The sequence below is a fragment of the Neodiprion fabricii genome, chromosome 5 (genome assembly GCF_021155785.1).
Source record: "Neodiprion fabricii isolate iyNeoFabr1 chromosome 5, iyNeoFabr1.1, whole genome shotgun sequence".
Lineage (NCBI taxonomy): Eukaryota > Metazoa > Arthropoda > Insecta > Hymenoptera > Diprionidae > Neodiprion > Neodiprion fabricii.
The window spans coordinates 22,291,689-22,307,398 of NC_060243.1; the positions used below are offsets into that span (position 1 = coordinate 22,291,689).

General features: G+C 42.4%; 3 protein-coding genes across 24 annotated transcripts in view; 2 read left to right on the forward strand and 1 right to left on the reverse strand.

The window, feature by feature from the left end:
• LOC124182785 (ATP-binding cassette subfamily C member 4-like) overlaps nt 1–4,145 on the forward strand; it is a 10,853-nt gene extending 6,708 nt beyond the window's left edge. For 12 of the 14 annotated variants that reach the window (XM_046570466.1, XM_046570465.1, XM_046570470.1 and 9 more), the window contains 8 exons: nt 15–308; nt 414–643; nt 789–1,327; nt 1,402–1,632; nt 1,786–2,123; nt 2,609–2,854; nt 2,962–3,264; nt 3,363–4,145. In XM_046570466.1, the coding sequence (XP_046426422.1) occupies nt 15–308; nt 414–643; nt 789–1,327; nt 1,402–1,632; nt 1,786–2,123; nt 2,609–2,854; nt 2,962–3,264; nt 3,363–3,491 (2,310 nt within the window). In that variant the 3' untranslated portion in view covers nt 3,492–4,145. Of the gene's footprint in view, nt 1–14; nt 309–413; nt 644–788; nt 1,328–1,401; nt 1,633–1,785; nt 2,124–2,608; nt 2,855–2,961; nt 3,265–3,362 lie in introns of those variants that run through there. The other 2 variants (XM_046570478.1, XM_046570476.1) reach the window with 2 other exon arrangements.
• A 1,916-nt stretch (nt 4,146–6,061) lies between these two features.
• Nucleotides 6,062–11,592, reverse strand: LOC124182787 (DNA excision repair protein ERCC-5 homolog). 3 transcript variants are annotated; one of them, XM_046570484.1, is made up of 10 exons: nt 11,112–11,212; nt 10,643–10,690; nt 10,381–10,493; nt 10,093–10,268; nt 9,353–9,796; nt 9,055–9,274; nt 7,748–8,991; nt 7,375–7,588; nt 7,056–7,292; nt 6,062–6,989 (listed from the first exon to the last, which is right to left on the reverse strand). In XM_046570484.1, exons 3-10 carry the CDS (start codon nt 10,466–10,468, stop codon nt 6,331–6,333), a joined length of 3,282 nt encoding a protein of 1,093 aa, XP_046426440.1. In that variant the 5' UTR covers nt 10,469–10,493; nt 10,643–10,690; nt 11,112–11,212; the 3' UTR covers nt 6,062–6,330. The 3 variants fall into 3 exon arrangements, with proteins under 3 accessions (XP_046426440.1, XP_046426442.1, XP_046426441.1); XM_046570486.1 differs by lacking the exons at nt 10,643–10,690; nt 11,112–11,212 and adding an exon at nt 11,483–11,592; XM_046570485.1 differs by lacking the exon at nt 10,643–10,690 and having other exon boundaries at nt 11,112–11,236.
• LOC124182788 (suppressor of hairless protein) lies at nt 10,689–15,635 on the forward strand. Of its 7 annotated transcripts, none has more exons than XM_046570493.1 (3): nt 10,689–10,958; nt 12,887–13,758; nt 13,846–15,635. In XM_046570493.1, the coding sequence occupies exons 2-3, from the start codon at nt 13,009–13,011 to the stop codon at nt 14,614–14,616; spliced, it is 1,521 nt and encodes a 506-aa protein (XP_046426449.1). In that variant the 5' UTR covers nt 10,689–10,958; nt 12,887–13,008; the 3' UTR covers nt 14,617–15,635. The 7 variants fall into 7 exon arrangements, with proteins under 7 accessions (XP_046426449.1, XP_046426447.1, XP_046426448.1 ...); XM_046570491.1 differs by lacking the exon at nt 10,689–10,958 and adding an exon at nt 11,452–11,576; XM_046570492.1 differs by lacking the exon at nt 10,689–10,958 and adding an exon at nt 11,465–11,580.
• The last annotated feature ends 75 nt before the right edge of the window (nt 15,636–15,710 follow it).

Here is a 15,710-nt window from a genome sequence, read left to right on the forward strand (position 1 = left end):
ATTCCGAATTTCAGGTAGACGCGCACGTGGGTAAGCATCTTTTCGAGGAGTGTATTCAACGCTACCTCGCAGGTAAGACAAGGATACTTGTAACGCACCAGCTGCAGTACTTACAGGGGGTTGATGCTATCATCTTGTTGAATCAGGGAAGAGCAGAAATATTTTCGAACTATCACGAATTATTGGCATCATATCCCGACTACGAAGCACTTGTCGGTACCATGGGTGAGGGGGATGGAACTGCCAGCGAACGAGGCTTACCTAGTGAAAAGGGTATGCGTCGTCAGTATTCTAGCACGAGTCATCGAGTAAGTTCAATTATTTCTCGTTTGGTTGGAAAAATATAAAAATTAAGCAGTCATAGAGGTTCATGTCCTAGACTCAACTTAAGCTCGTTGATCCTAAAAATTTAGAGTCAAACACCCGATGCCAGCGGCAGCATTGACACAGATATGGAAGATGAGGAGGAAGACAGCAAAGGCCTAGATACGGTAGAGGGGACCTCTCGTGGCACCATTCAAGGCTCCGTTTTTCTCAAATACTTTCAAGCTGGCGGTAGTTTGTTCATCGCCTTCATTGTCGCGGTGCTGTTTATCGCCACTCAAGTTGCAGCCAGTCTTAATGACATGTTCGTTTCCTACTGGTGAGTCATAAATTTGCCACCATGATTGGTTCCTAATAATTTCTTTAATCCGCTTGGCAATTTGGTAATGTATGCAGTTGTGCACAAAAATAATTTCCAGATAGAAAGTTACCAAGTATGTCTGTACATGGTCATTTTTCTACAGGGTCGATAAGGAAGAATCTCGTAGAATGATTTCACTCTCTTCTCATGAAAGCCTCGACATAAACGATACCGGCGAAGGAACAAACACTACGAATTTACTTCAGCTGTCTAGAGACACGCAGATCTTGTTATCGACGGAAACGTATATGTACATATATACGGGGATATTGGTCGCCTTGTTTGTGGCCGCAATCGGCAGGTCTATGCTTTTCTACAAGTTGTGCATGTGGAGCAGTCAATCTCTCCATGATCGAATGTTTGGGAGCTTGATAAGAACGAGTATGCGGTTCTTTGACACAAATCCTAGTGGCCGGATCCTGAATCGCTTCTCAAAGGATATGGGAGCTATAGACGAGTTACTGCCCAAAGCACTTCTGGATGCTGGTCAGGTCATAATGTTGATGATTGGTTCGCTGATTGTTGCTTCTACCGTTAACTACTTGTTCCTTATTCCGGTGGTTATCATGGGTGCTATTTTCGCCTGGATACGCAAGATCTACTTAAGAACCAGTAAAAACGTGAAACGACTGGAAGGAATCAGTAAGTAATCAATCGTCGGACCTGAGTTTGCTCGCAGTTTTATCCCACAATGCTTACACTCTTGTTATTTTCAGCACGATCCCCAGTATTCACTCATCTGAATGCAACCCTTAATGGCCTAAGTACAATCAGGGCTTACGGGGCGCAGGACATACTTAAATACGAGTTTGACAAACATCAAGATCTGCACACCTCATCGTGGTATATGTTCATCACAACCAGCACGGCTTTCGGCTTCTCACTCGATTTCTTCTGCCTGATTTTCATAACTCTGGTTACATTCAGCTTCATACTTATCAAAGGCAGTGCGTATTCCTTATGTTAAATGTGTTATTACAGGCTAGTGATCAACCAGGAAGAGTCAGTGAACGTTATTCAAGCAAAATTGCCGCCACCCTGTTATATAAACATTGAGGGCTAGAAAAACAGGCTTAAAAACTTGTTCATCTTGCTTGCAGATTTTTCGGGGAGTCAGGTCGGTTTGGCGATAACACAGGCAATGGCGCTAACCGGAGTCATTCAGTGGGGAATGCGTCAGAGTGCAGAAGTGGCCAATCAGCTGATGTCCGTTGAGAGGGTAATTGAATACACTCAGCTGGCACCAGAGCCCAATCTGAGGGACAAGGGTATCACCAAAAAACGTAAAGCGAAATCAATGTCCCAGCAGCCACCCCCGCCACCCCAGGATTGGCCGAGTTACGGTTGCATTCGACTCATCGATGTATATATGCGATACGTTGAGGACGAGGCCCCAGTGCTCAAAGGATTGAATCTCGTTATTCGCCCTGGTGAAAAGGTTAGCACTGAAATATACTCTACTTACAACGCATGCCGCGTATGCTTTATCCTAAAGTGGAGCGGGCCAAGAGAGATAGCAACTGTTAGTGTTCAGATAGTGATGTTGCCTTTTTTTAATTCGCTGCACGCGCATCAAAATACAGCAAATTTAAGAAGTAAGTTAAATATTCAAGATTCATCAAATATATACGTATGAGATGCACCACAATCTTTAAAGGAATAATTCAGTCGGACAACAACTAATACTTGCATTCCATATTATCTGTAACGCATTGCTACGCATGAGTTTGATCTAAGGTGCTTTTCATTTAATGGATATGAGACAAAGATTTATATTTGCCGGTGGTTGTAGATTGCGAGTGGAGATAACTCAAGGTCATGCTAAAGCCGCATGCTCAAAATGGGCTTTTTTGCGGTCCAGTTAGGGTATATTTTAGTGCTACACATTGACGATTTTTCGAAATCCATCTCACACTCTTATAGGTCGGTATAGTCGGGCGAACTGGAGCGGGCAAGTCCTCGTTGATTTCAGCATTATTCCGCTTGGCAAAGATCGAAGGATCCATGCAAATTGACGACATAGACACAGGGTCCATCTGCCTAGAGGATTTGCGTGCACGGATATCCATCATTCCTCAGGATCCAGTTTTGTTTTCAGGAACACTGCGGCGGAATCTTGATCCATTTGAAGAGTTTCCGGATCGACTATTGTGGGAGGCTTTAGACGAGGTTTGTTAACTTCATTTTTGCGTTTTTTCATAGTTCTTTATATTCGAAATCTTGGTCTACGCCGACATCCTGGAAATGTTTCATTCCCTTCGCGCATGAACATACAGGTGGAGCTCAAGGATGCTATAACGACTGGTGCTAACGGACTTGACTCCCGGGTTTTGAAGGGAGGCAGCAATTACAGCGTCGGTCAGCGGCAACTGGTCTGCCTGGCTAGGGCAATACTGCGGAACAATCGAATACTTATGCTAGACGAGGCCACTGCCAATGTCGATCCTCACACCGACGCCCTCATCCAGCGTACCATAAGAACCAAGTTCGCGTCTTGCACGGTACTCACTGTCGCTCATCGCTTAAACACCATCATGGATAGCGACAAGGTCCTTCTAATGGACCGTGGCCGAATGGCGGTGAGCTTTTGTGAAATTATCGTTGTTCTGATATAACAAGGACCATCTCCCTCCTTCCATCACTTCTAATCATTTTGAAACACGATTTGTTTTTGTAGGAATACGACCACCCATACTTACTTCTGCAGAACGAATATGGACACTTCAGCTCCATGGTGAAAGAAACCGGTCGCGCGATGTACGAGCAACTAGCCAAGATTGCCGAACAGTCTTATAAAGCTAAGTAATTACTCTAACAATTGGTAGTGTTCAATTTTTAATTATAGTTACGATATTACCTGGCGCAATGAGAAAAGGTATGTTTATTCATGAATAAATATACCACGAAAGTAGATAGAGATCCGGATATCCAATGTAGGTCAAATATTCGTGCTTTGTGAAATACTGTATTTTATCAAATTTTAAATTTGGTTTACGGGTTTTCTTGACAAGATCTTAATCACCGCTTAGTTCACGTACCTTCAAACAAATGATCGCATTCATTGATCTGCAACAGTCTAGTTTAGTTTTGGTTTATTTTTTCATAGATCCATCCATATACAGCTATTGCAAAATTTACATCTATCACTGACATCAAAAAGATGACCGAATATCCAGTTGCGGTAAAGACTCCGAAGGGGCAATAGTGATGATTATTGCATTGCAAATAGTACCTGTACCTACAGGGTAGATAATGTGGATATCTGATTGTTAGGAGTTAATTTTTGCAAATATATTGGCCCATGCTGTCCCATTGCAATATTGTTACCAGAACGGTTATCAGAGTGAATGATCATGTAACTATGAATCGACTGTCTTGGACAGCTGTAGATGAATGGTAGTTATGTAATAGTCAAATCTGTACATTACGTATGCAGGTATATTTTATACTGATGGAAACTGAAAGTTTTTTTTTTTTAATGATTTTTGTAATATCGATTTCGGGCAGTTTAAACCATTGTGCCTTTGTTACTTGTTAAATAATCTGTGGCTGTCATTAATTTACCCAGCTGTTTTATAGACTGCGGTACATATTTTCTTATTACGATCTTGTGTGATGTACTTCTAGTTATTATTACCATTGTACGTGCTTTAATAGTGTATTTTTTACTCATGATATAATTACGTAATATTAGTATTCATCCAACAGTTACTGATCCCTGATCTTGTAACTGCAGTGAAACTTCCATGTATAGGAGAAACAAACATGTCTAACGTTGTTGAATATACTTAATGAATTACGGCTCTGTGTACAGTGATCCGAACAAGTTCTCAAAGAGTGTGAACCATTAAGGCCGTAGATACACAATAGGGTACTTTTTTTTGGACTATTTTTTTTTTTTCGGTCCCATCGTGAAATTTTGTTGGAAATACAACAAAAAAAATTCCCTGAAAAATTGAGCCCTTAATATTAATATTAAGTGCTCGCCCAAGGCATGTAAAGATTTCCCGCTTAAAATACACGTAAACTTTAATTTTTTTCTTTAAAACATCTACAGTTCAGAGGCATTCTATGGTGTAGTCTAGGACGTCAGTAGGTTTTCTTCGGAATGAAATGCTCTACAAAAGTGCTCATTGCGGTGAAGTCGTAACTCACACCGGCGAAGTCGTACGGGCCACCCAAACCCAATTTTTTCATGAAATTCTTGTCTTTTTGCCCGTATCTCGTAAATAACAAGAGCTACAAAAAAAAATATTCAACAAATTTGTAGGAAATTTAATTTTTTTTTTTTAAGGCTTTTAAGGTGAGGAAGTATGGAATTTTGATGAATTATTGAGTTAAATTGTCGAATTATTGATTGTCGAATATTTTTTTGTTTTGTAGCTCTTGTCATTACAATTACAATTCTTGTCATTACAATTACAAGAGCTACAAAACAAAAAAATATTCGACAATCAATAATTCGACAATTTAACTCAATAATTCATCAAAATTCCATACTTCCTCATCTTAAAAGCCCAATATCTCAATAAATATCGATGTTAGCAATTTGGTTTTCTGGAACTTTTTTGTAGGAAATTAAATTTCCTACAAATTTGTTGAATATTTTTTTTTGTAGCTCTTGTTATTTACGAGATACGGGCAAAAAGACAAGAATTTCATGAAAAAATTGGGTTTGGGTGGCCCGTACGACTTCGCCGGTGTGAGTTACGACTTCACCGCAATGAGCACTTTTGTAGAGCATTTCATTCCGAAGAAAACCTACTGACGTCCTAGACTACACCATAGAATGCCTCTGAACTGTAGATGTTTTAAAGAAAAAAATTAAAGTTTACGTGTATTTTAAGCGGGAAATCTTTACATGCCTTGGGCGAGCACTTAATATTAATATTAAGGGCTCAATTTTTCAGGGAATTTTTTTGTTGTATTTCCAACAAAATTTCACGATGGGACCGAAAAAAAAAATAGTCCAAAAAAAAAGCACCCTAATACACAAAAATGGATTTGTTAACTGGATCACTGTATGTACTTACAATTAGTGATTGACTACTGCCGCTGCATAACTGTATGTATGTACATTATTACTCTTTTAAATTATACACGTATATATTATATGCATAGTATGCATTACTGTATGGTACTGAATGTTGAAATAGTAACTGGTCACATCTCCTGAAATTATATTCGGCGAATATGAACGGTTTGATTGAAACGATACAATACTCTACCGAAGTACGCATGCACTTCAGCCGGGACGCGGTAGGTGCAAACCCACCTTATCGGGTCGCACGTTCATCGTAGTATGATATTTAATAATGTTAAAGCAGTGGAACCGTTTATGAATAAGTAGTTCAAATGGAATGAGGAAAATACTGGTACCTCTTCAATCGCACTTTTATTCAATTAAATAACGAAACAAATTCATCGATACACATAGTTGCGGTGGAAAAATACAAGACAATCATACCGTACAAAACGTTGTAAAAATAAAATCTGTACATCTTAAAAAAAACATCTACCGGCACCGCCAGTGGCGATGAAATCAAACAACTCATGTTTCATGCCACAATAAATATTACATGCAATATGTATAACTGACTTCGTCGAGGCCGAGCTTTGGGAACAAAATTATCTTACCTTTGGCTCTATGAACTGTCGCTGCTCTCCGAGAGCTCGGCCTCACTCTTGATTTTGCGGGCAGTCCGTTTGGATCGCTTTGCGTATCCTGGGCCCTTTTTTGATTTTCGAAAAACCTCGATAGCTCGTAGCTTGTTCTTCAACGCGTTTGCTTTGTCCTTTTCCCGTTGTGGTATGCACTCTGGCTTGGCAATAGGTAGCTTTGTAGCCATTTCTGTTGAAGGAATTATCTTAACAAAGCCGACGGCGGATGATTCCTCTTTTTCCTCGATTATAGGTTTTAGAAGGTTCGGCTCGCTAGACTTTGGTTTGCTTTTTCTAGTGCGTTTTTGCGGCACCTCGAAGTCGGCAGTTTCCTCCTCGCGTTCGCTTCCACCTCCCAATCGCTCGACCGCCTTCTGAACTCGTTTGCTAAGCGTTCCTTCTATACATTTTCTAGAAATCTTCACCTGGAAGTAGTCGTCGATCCCTTTCTGCTTCTTCGACTCTGCCTGTCGCTTCATTATTGGATTGAATATAACTTCGAACTTGGTTTTCGTCCATCCGAATTTATTTCTCGTAAAATCGGCCAGTAGCGTCGTGTTCGGCTCGTTCCATGTGAATCCCTCTTTTGATTCGTCGACGGTCGGGGCGAGATATGCCTGGACAACAGCTTCGCTGGGGAAACCTGAAAATTAGAAGCAACGACGCGTTCGTGACTTGAGGATTGAAAGTTAATGTAGCGAACGCCCACCTTTCTCGACGTGAACATTCTTCAATTTCGTACGTAGAGATGCTTTTCCGGGACCTGCTGCCCTCCCGGAATTTACCCAGTAGCGGAAATTGGTCAAGCCTCGCAACAGGTTGCCCCCTTCGGCCGGAAAAGCAGCGAGAATTTCGAGCCCTGTGACAGGACCGATTCCCGTCACTCCTACAGTGTAGTCACTGCCAACTAGAAGCGCAAGTTGCACCATTTGCTCTCTGGTGAGATCTGTAAAGTGGAGAAAACACAAGAAATGGTTGGTGACCGTGTACAGAGACGAAAAACAAAGTCACCGTCATTCGGCACTTACTGAAATGGTGGCGAATGTCGCTGGAGCGGAATTGCATGACGTGTTTGTTCAGGTTGAAAAAGTTCTTGTACACGCAACGACCGCCGAACAACCATATATCTGAATCGTCTGTTATCGTGCCGTCGGTTAGGTTGATCGTTTCCAAGTAAGCACACTGAGCTTCCGCTTCCATCGGCGCAATCACGTAAGGAATTCCGAAAAAACGTAGAAGCTCCTGAGACACACGAACTTAATTAGGCTAATATAGAGTGGCAGTGAAGAACGTTCACATATTTTACCTTCAATAATTTTCAAAGAATTTTTAGATATAAAAATTTGGGTTCAGAGTTAAACAAACGATGATGATTAATCATACTGAAGATCAGTAACACACTTGAGCTTCCATACGCATCTGATCCGTAATATCAGTCGCTTGTCTCTCTAGGCGACCGAGAGTTCCGCTTAGCTCTTTCTCCTCGGTCTCTAATTGCTCCTGCATAGTAATGAGTTCTTCCCTCCGGGTAGGAAACTGGAAAGCTTTCTTCTTATCCTCATCCACAACGCTTGGTGCCGGCTGCTGATCATCTTTCGCTTTGTTGTTGACAGTCAACGCCTCGACGTTTCCGGCTTTTTCATCGATTTGAGGCGAACTGATTGAATCAGCTGCCATGTATTCGTCTGCTGCTCTGTTCTCCTCACTCGTAGTCTGAACCGATAGTTCTAGTGGTGTTTCGTGTACATTTTCGTTCACCTTTGATTGCTGTGGTGACGGTACTTCAATTTGGCTACGCCACTGGTCTGCGAGATCGCTACCGCGCCGCATTTCATGTACTGGAGGCTGTGTAACTTGAACCAGGCTCGCATTGTTAGCAAAAACATTAGCAAACATGTCATCTTCGGACTGTAAATTTTGCACAATTGTTATTTCGAGCACGGGTTTGTTTTCTTTCATTGCCGAATATGAGATATTTGGTACAGGGACATCTGTAACCTCGACAAAGTCATCTGATTCGGAACTTGACGTTGTGACTGCTTCTTCGTTAACCGTCACATTCTCGATTGCGTGATGAGCAGCGGGTTTAGGACATTTGTTGTTCGTGGATTCGGAAAACTCTGTAGCCGCAAAATCGGGACACTCAATGGGAACATCGATTGGCGAGTAGCTGCGAGAATTCGTGCTCACAGGCACGTTATCCGTATCTGGCTGAGATTTTCCATCTTCGCTATCGGCGGGTTCGGTTTTAATGATGAAATCCAGAGCTTTCAAACATCGCTTAGAATCTCGGGGTCGATTGCGGCCCGACGACTTCTTAGACTTGTTTTTACTCTGCTCAATGATACACAAAATTTCCTCTTGACTCAGGCCGCTATGTTCCAGCATATACATCATCGCAGGATTGACGTCGCTGGATTTCATCAGCTTTTTTAATTTTTTCGATTTCATGACTGTGACTTCTGGCTCATCGCTAGATTCCCAGTCACTCTCCCAGTCTTCGTCAAGCTCGTATTCCTTCAAATTTTCAATTATCTCCACATCACCGTCTTCTGACGGAATCCCGTTACTCTCTGAGTTTGAACTCAGTGAACTGACTTTGGTAATGTCAGGTTTTTTGGCTGTCAGAACGTCCTTATTCACACCTGAAAATCACAAACAACAGTAGCAACTGTTCAATATGAGAAAAATATGGGTAAGATATTTACCATTGATATACACAAATCTTGTCAAGTTGTCAGCTGCAATGCGACTCGCATTATCAATCTTTGTAGTTGTAGCGATCCCCTGTTCAGTGAGAAGGACATCCAATTCTTCCAAAGTCATGGTCTTGCCTCCCATCTCTCGCTCAGCTTCCTCTAAACATTCCTGAACATTTCTCCGCTTAAGCAAACGCTTCATTTGGTAGTTTGAAAAATCATGAGTATCCTGAAAAGATTTTTCAATCATTCTAAAATCATCCCTATCTTTAAATATTTCATTTATATAGTCAAGAGCAAAGCAAACCTCAGGCATTTCATGAAGACATCCCCAAGAGTTTTCCTTCCTCGACGCCTTTAGATCGGTTAGTATGTCGTGACGGACATCCGGTGGCAATGCCCTAAACTCTGTGCTGCTGACATCAACACTGTGGATGTTTCCTTTCCATTTGGCTTGTTTCCTCGGACTAAGTTGAACAGATGATTCGGTTTCTGTCTCCGGATCATCTTCGTCCTCCGAAACAAACTCGCTGCTACTGGGAATGACGGGTAGCTTGAATAAATTCAGAGACGAATGTACAGAGGATCGATCGACTTTCTCACTGGTTTCCCCCTTTTCCTCCTGTTTCTCAGCACTTCCAGCACCCAGGGCACCCTTGACTACCGTACGTTTAAGCAAATTATTTATCAAGTCGTTCTTCATTTTTTGCGCCTTACTAGATGCCATAGATTTCTGCTTTCTGCGAGAAGCCTGGACAGGGGGATAAGACAATAGAATAATTAACTCCGTTCTCTCACTACCTTATTCCCACGCTTAGCCTAATTGCATTTTTACATACTTGCATTAAAATCAAGATAACAAACTATATTCTGCATATGATATAGCATGTGAATGCTTGTATGTTATATTCGTTTTAGGACATACAAAATAGAAGTTTGAAACTTTAATTTTGCCATACCAAAAGTAGAAGACAAGGTGTCTTATGTGTAGCTATATTTACTCAACAAACATGAAAATCTGCACCATCTATTCCTGACGAAACTTACAATCGTGTTCTTCTTGAGCAGAGGTACGCCGCCATCAAATACAAACACAGGTTTGATCTTATAATACAGTAATTTACATATTCGATTGAATAACCCAAGAAGATGAGCATTGGGCAGAGGACTTCCGTGCCCATCCTGATATCCTTGCATCACTTGATGCAACCAAATGGAAACATCTGAAGGTTTAAGTTAAGATAAATGTAGAATGCAGACGTGGGTATATGAGTATCATTGCCATTGAGGTAACCAATGATCGAGTTTGGTTGATAATGGGTATTGAAAGGATACCGACGGCGAGGACTTTTCCCTCCAGTGTTTCTAAAGCCACTGGTTTTCCAGCAGCATCCAGCAGTCGCCACAGACCATGAACGCCCATGGTGAATAATTATATATCATTAATTCTGAGGAAACAAATCTCATATAACACTTGTCGGAAACATTTACATCAGTTGTAAGTTATTGCTTTCGCGGTTTTAGTATAACATAACCTCAATTACTGATGGAACTGACACGGATGTTATGGTCGTTATTCACGATTGACGTTACTCACCGAAACGACAGGGACGAGACGCATCTTTGCTGATCGTCGCTCTGCGTACTACGTAAAATTATTCGCGGTTAAAAAAATGTAGCTCATGTGCGAACATACCACCCCAGTAGTCTATGTCGCCACGACGCGGTGCGCAAAGAAGTAGAGGCATTGAATGGAAGGAAACTAAAGATTGAATCCGATGTCTTTATAAATGAATGCATATCACCCGGTACATATTCAAAAGCTGGGGAGGATACATACAGACCATTCGGAAGAAACGATGAAGCGATTATCCGACAAATGCAGGCCTTCACGCAAGCATCGCATGTTACAGGTATACAGTATAGGCAACTTTGTATGTATCATAACTACTAAGTATTCATATGTATAATGGAAGTATGTGGCATAATTATCGTTTTATGTATTACGATTTGTCAACGAATTCATAGTCAGGTTTACCCGAGTCGAACAGCGTGTTATATCTTACATGGTAGCATCAAGCGAGCAAGATGGAGCGCGTTGTATGCATACACACGTCACACGGTAAATACTGTACATACGGATGTACATCGACACGCGTGTGCGTGAATCGTGGTCATCATAACCACGCAGCTAGAAGTGGAATGGAGCGGACCGGAGTGGAGTGAGTGAGGGAGTTGAGGCCACCCACCCACTCTTTCCCACAGCAGGTTTTTCCCACGCCCTCGAGGGTAACCCCAACATCCTTTTGCGGCAGCAATTCCAGGCGTTGTAGCTGGGAAGTGGGGCCGGCGGGGTCGGAGTAGAGTGGGAGACGAGTGCCCAGGCCAGACCGGGGCATTGTAGAACAGTAAAACAATAGAAACTTCAGCCACTTACGATGGAATAATAACTCTACGCCGTCGCGGGGGATTGTTTAGTTCCATCCCAGACTCTGACATTGAACCATCATTGTCCAGGCATACACACGTCCGTATGTATGTAGCATACATGTGATAAAATGTTACACACGGCTTGGACCACTTTTAACTAATAAAATCTATCGTCGCTGCCGCGGGGTGACGGCGGCGAGTCTCGCGAACTCCGTTTTTAATTGCCGTTCAGCGCAACACTCGCCGTCCCCTTGTGAGTAATTGTTCTCTGTCAAAAGTTCTTCGGGTCGGAGTGTCTCGTAGCAGTTTTCTTCACCGTAGAACCGGCGACGCATGTTGTGTAGTACATACGTATGTGATACATGCATAGCTCATAGATACGCTCGTAGGGCCAATCGACGTCGGATGGTGCGGTGAGTTTGCGCGAGCGTTGGCAGAACTGTCGGAAAATTCGTAAAGTGAACAGGTGTTTTTTGAATGGATTAATTGTTAGGAAAAGACAGGCAGGCAGGTAGGCTACAGTTGTGTACAGTGTATTGCAGTCAGTTATTCTCGGGACCGCCACAATGCTTCCGAAATAGTAATAGCTAACGAAACGAGGTATGGATGCCGAAACGGGCGTCTCTACCGAAAACATTTCTCACCCTCGTAGTTACCAAATCGAAAGAACTGACGAACCACGGCTGGACATGGATAAAGCCGTTCGCAGCAGTGGGAAATGAGGTAGGCCTGTTTGTTACCCGTACGTTTTCACCCTGTCTGCAATGCAACCTATCGTAACCTCGCCGTAATTCGGTACAATATATTTGTAAACAAACGTCTCGTATATGAGTACGCTCGTAAATACGTAAATGCATAGGTATAGAATACGTGCGGAGTGATATATGCATTCACGTGTATATTTGGTACAAGTGAAAGCATGTTTTTTCCGAGCAATCCTGTTTCTTTACTACTTTGCGATGTTTGGATGATAAATGTTAAATTGAACATTAAATTTGCAAGTACGCTTGAGAGTAGAAATAATTAAAAATATTGCGTTGTCATTACCGACAGCGTGCTCGTTAGGGCCAGTAGAGCAAACGTAGCTAAACCCGCTCCATCTAGGCTAAAGCGAGAAAAGCTGGCAGTGTCTCGGATTGTTTGACAACAATTAACCGTCGCGCGTGAAAATTCGTTTATCTGCACGCATGTAATTTCTGTGATTTAATTCAGATGCTTTCATTCGCCGGGTTTGATATCAGCTGGGTATCGCCGAGCGATGGTTGCTACCGCGTGTGATACGCGCGTTTTGCCTTTTAACATAGTACGTTTTTAAAACGTGAGATTATGTAGGTTTAAATCGTACAAAAAAAATCAGAAAAATAAAGAATAAGCAGCTGTATCTTTATCTGTAACACGTAATGTTTTCCAGATGAAGAGCTGACCTGCGGGCAAGTGGTAGGGATCATATCCACACGTGCAAAGATGTAACTGGTGCTCTAAAAAGTGGTGCTCAGAAATTGGTTTCCTGCCTAGATAGTAACGAGTGTAAATATGCCGCATCAGTTTGGGCTGCCTGCAATGGCGCACGGCATGCAGTCCCCTCCATCTCCGTCAGCTGTGTCGTCATCCTATCCTAGATTTGCCTCCTCCGGAGTGTACAGATCTGATACAGACCAGCGGCTGACGCGTGAAGCGATGGAGCGCTACCTCCGCGATCGAAGTGACATGGTGATAGTGATCCTGCATGCCAAGGTGGCACAGAAGTCGTATGGCAATGAGAAGCGGTTTTTCTGTCCTCCACCATGCATATACCTCTTTGGGGATGGGTGGAGGATGCGCCAAGAACAAATGCTACGCGAGGGGGAGTCCGAACAGTCGGCACAGCTATGCGCCTTCATCGGGATTGGCAACTCAGACCAGGACATGCAGCAGCTGGACCTCAACAACGGGAAGCAGTATTGCGCTGCTAAGACTTTGTACATATCAGACTCTGACAAGCGAAAACATTTTATGCTGTCGGTTAAGATGTTTTATGGTAGCGGACATGACATAGGTGTATTTCACAGCAAGAGGATAAAGGTGATATCGAAGCCTTCAAAGAAGAAGCAATCCCTCAAGAATGCCGATCTATGCATTGCCAGTGGCACCAGAGTCGCCCTGTTTAATCGCCTCAGGTCCCAGACTGTCAGCACCAGATACCTCCATGTCGAGAACGGCAATTTTCACGCCAGCTCAACCCAGTGGGGTGCCTTCACTATACATCTGCTCGATGATAATGAAAGCGAGTCCGAAGAGTTTCAGGTATGCTATCTTCTATCCTGTGAGATTAATTTTACACCATACACAATGTCATGCAAGATCTATCATGGTATATTGTGAGATTTGCAGGTTCGAGATGGGTATGTTCACTACGGAAGTACAGTAAAGCTGGTTTGCTCGGTAACAGGCATGGCCTTGCCACGTCTGATAATCAGGAAGGTAGACAAGCAGATGGCAAGTTTAGAAGCAGATGACCCAGTTTCCCAGTTGCACAAGTGCGCCTTCTATATGAAAGACACGGATCACATGTACCTCTGTCTGTCCCAGGAGAGAATAATACAGTTTCAGGCAACGCCGTGCCCCAAAGAAGCCAACAAGGAGATGATCAATGATGGCGCCTGCTGGACCATCATAAGTACAGACAAAGCAGAGTATCAGTTTTTCGAGGGAATGGGGCCTGTCCGTTCTCCCGTAACTCCAGTCCCCCTGGTTCACAGCCTGCACTTGAATGGTGGTGGCGACGTAGCGATGCTCGAACTAACCGGGGATAATTTTACACCAAATTTACAAGTGTGGTTTGGCGATGTTGAGGCCGAGACGATGTATAGGTGTCAAGAGAGCATGCTGTGCGTTGTTCCAGACATTTCTTTGTTCAGGGGGGAATGGCTCTGGGTTAGGCAGCCCACACAAGTCCCAGTTTCGCTAGTCAGGAATGATGGGATTATTTATGCGACGGGACTGACGTTCACTTATACCCCTGAACCTGGGCCACGGCCACACTGTCCTCCTGCTGACGAGATAATGAGAGCGCCGAGGTCCATGCATGATCCGAGTCTGCCCCCTGCAATTGCCGATGTTCCTTGGAATATTCACCATCAGCAGCCTCAGTCGGGACTCTGATGTATCGCACACTGCCAGAATCTGAGCAGTGGATCGGCTTCTAATGACAGCTACAGTGACAGTGACGGTGAGAATAGCTCTAGTGGTGAAAGTTTTTTGCGGCAAGCTGACAAGACTTAGGGAGATGAGTGTGACATGTGCAGCGACAATTTTAGGTGATGCCGAATTGTAAAAATGCTTATCATCTACAAAATTTGTATGAATCTGGTCACTAAGTACAGTGCTGCTGTTCGTAAAAAAGATATAGAAAAAGAGGGAACAACAGTTATGAAGGGAAGAAAAAAAATATAGAAACGGTGAATAAACTTTATCCTCATCTTCAGCTTCATTGTTCTCCCTTATACTCGATCTGATTTTCTATGAGTAATTCTAGAATCTGCATTGTATGAAAACTATTATTTCTAATAAGTCCCCCCTGCCATTGAAGCAATGGGCCGTAACAGGCCGGAAAAACCAGGAATCATTGGAGAACTTTCTTAATCTAGAAAAGTCCAGGAATTTAATATCACCCGGTCATTTATTGCCACCCTGATTATGGCTCCTCGTAAGCGTGTGGAGTAACAAACTCGTATGTACAAGAAATAATACCAAGAAGACATTTTGTAATATTTTTCTTACCATATTTATAATCTTTTAGCTAAAAATGTGAATATCTGTTATTTCTTCTACACACGAATCGAAAAGCGATACATATGCAATTAGCCTTTTCGTAATATACGGTGTAGATGTAATATGTACGATATACAGAAATAATATGCAAAAATCTGAATCCTGGCCGAGAAAATACTTGTATAAAAATACCTCAAGGGTCCATTAGTATATACACGTGGTATGAAGTGGGACACGCCTTGTTTCAATTATTTTTTACGTCTTCAAAAGATATTGAGAAAAAATATCCAATTAGAATACTTCTTTCTATTTTCAAGTTATAATTGTAGATATACATAATGCATATAACATGTGTTTGCATAATGGAACAGCACCATTTATAACAATAATACAATGATGAATACAGATAATATTTCAGTATATCGCAGTTTATGATTGAATGTATATGTATCTATGTACATATATATGTACGTACCGACACCTCC